This window comes from Chiloscyllium plagiosum, chromosome 37 (genome assembly GCF_004010195.1).
Source record: "Chiloscyllium plagiosum isolate BGI_BamShark_2017 chromosome 37, ASM401019v2, whole genome shotgun sequence".
In the NCBI taxonomy this organism is placed as follows: Eukaryota; Metazoa; Chordata; class Chondrichthyes; order Orectolobiformes; family Hemiscylliidae; genus Chiloscyllium; species Chiloscyllium plagiosum.
Genome location: NC_057746.1, coordinates 26,071,979 through 26,080,466, shown reverse-complemented (window position 1 = coordinate 26,080,466; position 8,488 = coordinate 26,071,979). Strand labels below are relative to the sequence as shown.

The following is an 8,488-nucleotide window of genomic DNA, read 5'->3' as shown; positions in this document are numbered from 1 at the left end:
TCCCCCCCCCCCCCCTTTACCCCCCTCTTCCCCACACGGGTTGCTCTACGGAGGGTGGGTGTGGACGTGTTGGGCCGAAGTGCGGAAAGTGGCCCTGTTGGGATTCTGATTCATGATCGCAGCCTTAAATGTACCCAAGGTCTCTGCCTGACAGTTCTCTGTGGCAAGGAGTTGCAAAGATAGTCAACCCTTGGACAGAAAAATCTCCTCCTTATTTCGGTCTGCAATTCGAGCCCTTTATTCTGAGTCAATGCCTTCTGGCCCTAGACCCGCCCATGAGGGGAAACATCCTCTTAGCATTTACTCTGTCGAACCCGTTTAAAAACCCTACATGTTTCAATGAGATCACTGTCATTCTTCTAACCTTCAATGAGCGGGGTCCCAAACTGTTTAAACTTAGTTCATTAAGACCTATCCCTCCATACTGGGGATCATCTGAGTGAACCCTCTCTGATCTGCCCTCTTCTGCCCCCTTCAGGTGGGCATGAAATGTTTTGGAGAGTTATCTCAGAGTAGAACGCTGGAGATCTCCCTAAACAGATACCCATCCCTCACCCAACGTCGCGTCTGTAATTTTTAAAAAATTAGTTATCTGAGAATTTGTTCTTAAGAAGTTGATTCCCAACGTTTACCTCCATTATCATTTGAGGATAACTTTCCTTTAACCCTGAGGTTTTAGAAGTTGGGATAACAACCTAACAAATCATTAAATAAAAGGAATGGGGTAAGGTGGATATGAACATTTTCCTGCATTGGGCGATGTCTTATTTTATTTATTTATTTTCTAAAAAATGTTATTATTAGAAGAAAGTGAGGACTGCAGATGCTGGAGATCCGTGTCAAACAGCATGGCACCAGAAAACTGCACAATATCAGACCGCATCCGAGGAGCAGGAGAGTCGACGTTTTGGGCATAAGCCCTTCATCAGGAATGGGTGAAGAGCTGATGCTAGAAACATTTGACTATCCTGCTCCTCGGATGCTGCCTGCCCGGCTGTGCTTTTCCACTTTTTGACTGATTTCTTTTCTGATTTTTGTCCCATGTACTGAGATACAGTGAAAAGTGTTGTTTTGCGTGATATACGGGCAGATTGTACCATACAAAGTGCACCAGGGTAACAGAACGGAGTGCAGAATACAGTGTTACAGCTGCAGAGAGAGAAAGGAGAATTAACGTTTTGAGAGGTCCATTCTGATAATAGGAAGAAGCTGTCCTTGAATCTATTTGCACATGTATTCAAACTTCTGTATCTTCTGCCTGATGAAAGAAAGTATAACCAGGATGGGAGAGGTCTTTGATTATATTGGTTATTCTCACGAGGTAGAAGTGTAGATGGAGTCGATGGATAGAAGGTTGGTTTGCGTGATGGACTGGGCTGTGTTCACGACTCTGTAGTTTCTTCTGGTCCTGGGAAAGAGCAGTTGCCATACCAAGCTGTGATTCACCTAGCTAAGATGCTTTCTATGGTATATCTATTAAAAAGTAGGAGTCCTTGTGGATGTGCTAAACTTTGAGCCCCCTAATGACGTAGAGACGTTGCTGTGCTCTTGCGTTGAGGTGGGTGGCGGAAGACTGATCGTCACTCGCAGGAACTTGATGCTCGCGACCATCTTCACCATTGATGTAGACAAGGGTGTTCCCTCCACTCTGCTTCGAGAAAGGGGATTGGCTGACAGGAGCTCAGTGGTCAGGTTGCACCCTTTTTAAGAAGTGTTTTCTTTGCTAAACGACAAGGCCTTCTTTGTCAACTTCTGGGGGTGGGGGTTAGAAATGTCCAGAGGTGTGCAGGTTAGATGAACTAGCCATAGTAAATGTGGGGTCTGGGCGTGGGATGGGACCTGGGTGGGATGCTCTTTGGTGGGTCAGTGCAGACCCAATGGGCTGAATGGTCTGCTTTCACACTCTGTGTAGGGATTCCGGTTCTATGAAATCAGGCCAGTGTGTTCTGGCTATAGTGGGAGTGCAATGAAGGTTTTCCAGACTGATTTCCTGGGATGGCAGGACTGACCTATGAAGAGAATCTGGATCTATCCAATTCTGACAGAACTAGATGTGGGGAAATGCAGGCAGGATGTTCCCGATGACCAAAAGCTCCGGGCTCTCTGGTCATGGTCTTAAGGATATGGGGTCGGCCATTGAGGACTGAGATGCGGAGAAATGTTTTACCCAGAGAGTGGAGAGCCTGTGGAATTCTCTGCTATAGAAAATTGACTCTTTTTCAGGGTAGTTAGATACAGTTCTTGGGGCTATAAGGGCATCGGGAGAAAGTGGGAACGGGGTGTTCACTCATGGGATGAAGGCATTACTACCCAGGCCAGCTTTTATTGCCCATCTCTAATTGCCCAGCAGGAAGTTATAACCAGCCTGGGAGTCTGGAGTCACATGTAGTCCAAGTAAGGATAGCATATCCCTTCCTGAAAGGATATTGGTGAACCAGATGAGATTTTCCAAGCAATCAACAAATGATTATCATCAAACTCTTAATTCCAGATTGTTATTGAATTCAATTGGTGCGATTCAAGCCCAGGTCTCTGGATTAACAGTCCAGCAATTAATACCACCAGACCATCCCCTCCCCTGGTATTTGTATAGTCCCCCACTATCACTGGAACAGCAAGGCCGAATGGCCTACTCCCACTCATAATTTCCCTTTCTGTTGCGTCGTATAGTCAAACAATATGGAAGTAGACCCTACTCTTCCATGTTAATCAGGTTTCCCAAACTAAACTCATCCCACTTGCCTGCGCTTGGCTTATATCCCTTCCCTATTCATGTACCCATCTAAATGCCTTTTAAATGTTGTATCTGCATCTACCAGTTCCTCTGGCAGCTCATTCTACATATGTACCACCATCTGTATGGAAAAAGTTGCCCCTCTGTCCCTTTTTTAAAATGTGTGTTCTCTCACCTTAAACTTATGCTCTTGAGTTTTGAATTCCCCTACCCAATTGAAAAGACCTTGGTTACTCACGTTATCTCTGCCTCTTGGGACTTCACAAACCTCTAAGGTCACTCCTCAACCCCTCTCCTATTTTATTGGATCTCTCCTTCTGAAATGTTTCTCTGATGACTTGAGTCAGAGCTGCAGTGATGCTTTGAGACGGAAGTGGTACGTGGGTTTGCCTTTGGGAAGTAGGCCATGTTTCCATAGTGATGGTTCTCTTCTTTCCCCCCCCCCTCTGTCTTGTAGGTGGTGCGACTACAAGCCAGTGGTTATCGAGAGTCACTGAGCTGGCCCGGGCGGCGGATTCCTGATTTTCCTTCCTTCGTGGTGTTCTGTTTGTCTTTGCTGCTCTTCCAGCATCATGTGTTCCGAAGGACCGGGAATTCCTGACTAGGAAAGCCACGGAAAAGGTCGATGCCAGTGATCCTTTTTCTTTTTAAAGGAACAATAATTCTTACTGAGAGGACTTAGCCAAAAGAAATGGAGTGGCCTTGGATTTCCGGAATGACTTGGGTTAGACTAGCACATGCGTAGGGGTGAGGGAAAACCTGGAATTGTGAACTGGGATCCAATCCTGAATATGAATGAAAATTAATTAATGACTGCATACTAATAGTTGTATATATTAATACATGGCACATGATGCTCTGAAGAGTTTGCCTAAGCTTAGACCTGTAGCTCGGCAATGATCATGAATCATGGCCTTCTATTTATTTTGAGGTTTAAGGAGATGTAGCGGAGGGAACCATTTAAGTCTTGAATGTGGGGTTTGAGACATGTACCATGTGGTTTTCTATGATGCAAGAGAATTGACCTTTGAAATCTTTTAAAAATTCAAGTCTACTTGCTCGGGAGTGCAGGGCAAGTGAACGTCCCTAAATGGTTGCAGGGAATATAGCTGTATATGGGTGACAATAAATCTATGGTGTCCTCCCTTTTACTCCTTCTGAGCAGTATTCCATCTCCAATACTTGAACAGCTCTGGACATCTTGGAGGTAAATGAGGGAAGCAGCCTCTCTCTAGTGCTCCCCGATGACTTTTCCTCAGTTGTTGGCCAGGGTTAGAGCATCCCAGGCTTCCAGTTTGTTCCCAAGGGAACTCTGGATGATTTGAGATTTCCCCTTGCAAGTGGCCATCCTCCCTTGCCCTGGGTTGGGGTGGGGTGGGGGGATCGCATTTTCTACCAGGGAGGGCGTTCTTAAGCGGCAGTAGTTACTGATGGGGTTAACACCGGCATCTGCGGAATTTTGAATTTTAATTTGGATATACATTATTACCCATTGCCGCCTCTTATCTCGCTCCTTCTCACTTCCTGTCACCCATGTCGTTATCATGGATTTGCAAACCAGACCCTGACGGAAACAGGAAAGGAAATACAGTTTGTGGGTTTCCCTCCCCCAAACCTTTTTATGTTACAAACTCATAGATTTCTCTTGGATTTTTCTTTCTGTTTCCGGAAACGTACCACCGCACCAATTCCCGAAGCCTAAATCCTGGAAGGTTTGTAATGCTCGTTTCAGATCCCGTGACAGGGTTGAGTGTTTCTTTTGGATTCTGGTGTAACAGGTTTTGATGGAGCAGGAGATTGTACATTCTCTGTCTCTCTCTTTCCTCTTCTCTCTCCCCCATGTGATCTAATCGTCACAGAGAGAGGGTCAGTGTGCAGTTTGAGAACTTAAAAAAAAAAAGTGAGGGACAGGAACTCGGGTGAGCACCCATTCTAACCTCCCCTCCCCTCCCCATCAAAGTACAGGGATGCTGGTGTAATGCAATCACTAATTTAAAAACTATGACAGCTTAAGAACATCCTCCCTGGTAGAAAATACCTTCCTTTTGAAGTTTTGTACCAACTGAAGGTTGATGAGAAATCATTTTGGGAGATCAGGGTCTTTGCATTCGACCACCCATTAAAGAATTTAAGAATAAATTTATTCTAAAGTTTTGAATGATATGGTGGAGCGGTGGTTCAGTGTTATAATTTTTTTCCCCCTTTTTAACCCAGTATTTAAGATTCTTTTTAATAAATCCAATTTACAGCAATAGTTTTGGGAATGATTTTTTCAATCCGGACAGGAGGAGCCAGGTACCTGGGCTCACATCCTTCCTGCTTTAGTTTGGCGTCTGTGTGTGTTCCATAGTGTGGAGTTCCACTCCATGCTGTCCGTCCCTTACTCGGTTCCCAAATAGTACTGATCCCACCTTTCAGATATGAACTAAGTGTAATTTTAAACTAGCTTAAAAGTAGAGTCAATGGAGCGAAAGATGATAATTGAGCCCGTTAGACTTTATTTCATTCCCCAGTAGCGACATTAAAGGTGCCATTCTGTCAGATTTTCAGAAAGAAATTGCAGGGGGGATTTCCTCGTTTTGAGGAGGAGGCTGGAGTGAAACTTTCTGGGAAACCTCTGGTGTTACTTCCTCTTGCACAAATAATATGATGAGTTTGAGTGATTTGTGCACAATATTTTGTTTTCTTTCCACTTTAAAGAGTGTTTGCTGGGGATCCTTTTTCTTACGGAGATTGTGGCCCCTTTTAAACAGCGTGCATTTTTATATTAAAGCTGTTGAGGAGATGCAGACTTGAGGTTGCTTTCTGCCCTTACCAGTGAAGGTTTCTAGGTGCTTCTGTACAGTGCTCACTGTTGAAATATTGTATGAGAGTGGGCTTGTCTATTTTTTTACAGTGAATAATTTTCAATAAAATGTGGGTTTTTTTTAAAAGAAACACCGTAATTTCTTTTCATTAACAATCCAATCTGTGGTGCATCGGCTTCAGGACCACAGAGCAACCTCACTACGCTGTCGTTGAAGTGTACATCACTGGATGCAAATAGCACCATTTGGGTAGAGTTAGAATAATCGACATCAGACTACAATCTGACATGTTCGCATTGAGGCACAGCAGATTTGTTCCTGGAGCGATGGGACTCGCACAAAAAGAAACTGGATCAACATGGTGGCTCAGTGGTTAACACTGCTACCTCACAGTTCCTGGGTTCGATTCCAGCCGTGGGTGACTGTCTGTCTGTGTGCATGTCGTTATCATGGATTTGCAAACCAGACCCTGACGGAAACAGGAAAGGAAATACAGTTTGTGGGTTCCCCCCCCTCCCCCCACCATGTCGGTGTGGGTTCCCTCCAGTTGGTCAGGTTTCTCCCACGCTCTCTAAAGATGTTCAGGTTAGATTGATTGGCCATGCTAACACAGCATAGGCGCAGATTGGGTGGGTTAGGGATAAGGCAGAAGGGTGGGTTTGGCTGGAATGCTCTTTAGAGAGTCAGTTAGGGTTCAATGGGCCAAATGACTTTCGCACTGTAAGGATTCTACAACTATACTTACTGCAGTTTAGTAGAATTGGGTAGGGTGGGATGAGACCGCTCCGAGAAACCCATAAATTCCATCAGGACTGGACTGGGTCAATGCAGAAAGGATCTTCCCAATGACTGGGATGTCCAGAACAAGGGCTCTCGGTTTAAGTCATTTAGAGCGGAGATGAAGAGAAATGCCTTCACCCAGAGAATGGGGAGCCTGTGGAATTGCCCATCGCAAAGTGGTTATAAAGTCAGAAAGATGTACAGCATGGAAACAGGCCCTTCGGTCCAACCCGTCCATGCCGACCAGATATCCCAACCCAATCTAGTCCCACTTGCTAGCACATGGCCCATATTCCTCCAAACCCTTCCTATTCATGTACCTGTCCAAATGCCTCTTAAATGTTGCAATTGTACCAGCCTCCACCACATCCTCTGGCAGCTCATTCCATACACATACCACCCTCTGTGTGGGAAAAAGTTGCCCCGTAGGTCTCTTTTATATCTTTCCCCTCTCACCCTAAATCTTTGCCCTCTAGTTCTGGACTTCCCCCACCCCAGGGGAAAGACTTTGCCTATTTATCCTATCCATGCCCCTCATAATTTTGTAAACCTCTATAAGGTCACCCCTCAGCCTCCGACTCTCCGGGGGAAAACAGCCCCAGCCTGTTCAGCCTCTCCCTATATCTCAAATCCTCCAACCCTGGCAACATCCTTGTAAATCTTTTCTGAACAACATCCTTCCGCTAGGAAGGAGACCTGAATTGCACACAATATTCCAACAGTGGCCTAACCAATGTCCTGTACAGCCACCACATGACCTCCCAACTCCAGTACTCAATACTCTGACCAATAAAGGAAAACATACCAAACACTGCCTTCACTATCCTAGCTACCTGCGACTCCATTTTCAATGAGCTATGAACCTGCACTCCAAGGTCTCTTTGTTCAACAACACTCCCTAGGACCTTACCATTAAATGTATAAGTCCTGTTAAGATTTGCTTTCCCAAAATGCAGCACCCTGCATTTATCTGAATTAAACTTCATCTGCCACTTAGCCCATTGGCCCATCTGGTCAAGATCCTGTTGTAATCTGAGGTAACCCTCTTCGCTGTCCACTATACCTCCAATTTTGATGTCATCTGCAAACTTACTAACTGTACCTCTTATGCTCGCATCCAAATCATTTATGTTAATGGCAAAAAGTAGAGGACCCAGCACTGATCCTTGTGGCACTCCACCAGTCACAGGCCTCCAGTCTGGAAAAACAACCCTCCACCGCCACTCTGTCTTCTACCTTTGAGCCAGTTCTGTATCCAAATGGCTGGTTCTCCTTGTATTCCATGAGATCTAACCTTGCTAATCAGTCTCCCATGGGGAATCTTGTCGAAAGCCTTACTGAAGTCAAAACATTGAATATTTTCAAGAAAAAGTAACACAGTTGTTGGGACTGAAGGGATCAAAGGATGTGGGGTAAAATAGGAACAGGGAAATGTGTTAATGATCAGCTATAATTGTAGTGAACAACGGAACAGGCTTGTAGGCCCCAATTAAAAATACTATATATGAATGCACGAAGCATTAGAAATAAGGTGGATGAGCTTGAGGCCCTTCTGGAAATTGGCAGATACGATATTGTGGGGATAACTGAGACGTGGCTTCAAGTGTACAGGGCCTGGGAAATGAATATTCAAGGCTACAAGTGCTATCGTAAGGACAGACTGACGGGCAGAGGGGGTGGGATGGCCATGTTGGTAAGGGATGATATTCAGTCCCTTGCGCGGGGGGACCTGGAATCAGGGGATGTAGAGTCAGTGTGGATAGAGCTGAGAAATTCTAAGGGTAGAAAGACCCTCTTGGGAGTTATCTACAGGCCCCCAAGCAGTAGTCTGGATGTCGGATATAAGTTGAATCAGGAGCTGAAATTGGCCTGTCGCAAAGATGTTACTACAGTTGTTATGGGGGATTTCAACATGCAGGTAGACTGGGAGAATCAGGAGGGCATTGGACCTCAAGAAAGAGACTTTGTGGAGTGCCTCCAAGATGCATTCGTAGAACAGCTGGTGCTGGAGCCTACCAGGGAGAAGACAATTCTGGATCTGGTATTGATCAGGGACCTCGAAGTGAAGGAGCCATTGGGAAGTAGTGACCATAATACAATCTGCAATTTGAGAGGGAGAGGGTACAATCGGAAGTGACAATATTTCAGTTGAATAAAGGGAACTATG

The 8,488-nt window shown here is 45.2% G+C and overlaps 1 protein-coding gene across 2 annotated transcripts in view; it reads left to right on the top strand.

Annotated features, from left to right (window-relative positions):
* The window catches only part of LOC122541404 (protein FAM102A-like), a 37,479-nt gene extending 31,806 nt beyond the window's left edge, over nt 1-5,673 (top strand). For both annotated transcript variants that reach the window (XM_043678145.1, XM_043678146.1), the window contains exon 12: nt 3,192-5,673. In XM_043678145.1, coding sequence (XP_043534080.1) covers nt 3,192-3,231 — 40 coding nt within the window. In that variant the 3' untranslated portion in view covers nt 3,232-5,673. The remainder of the gene's footprint in view (nt 1-3,191) is intronic.
* The last annotated feature ends 2,815 nt before the right edge of the window (nt 5,674-8,488 follow it).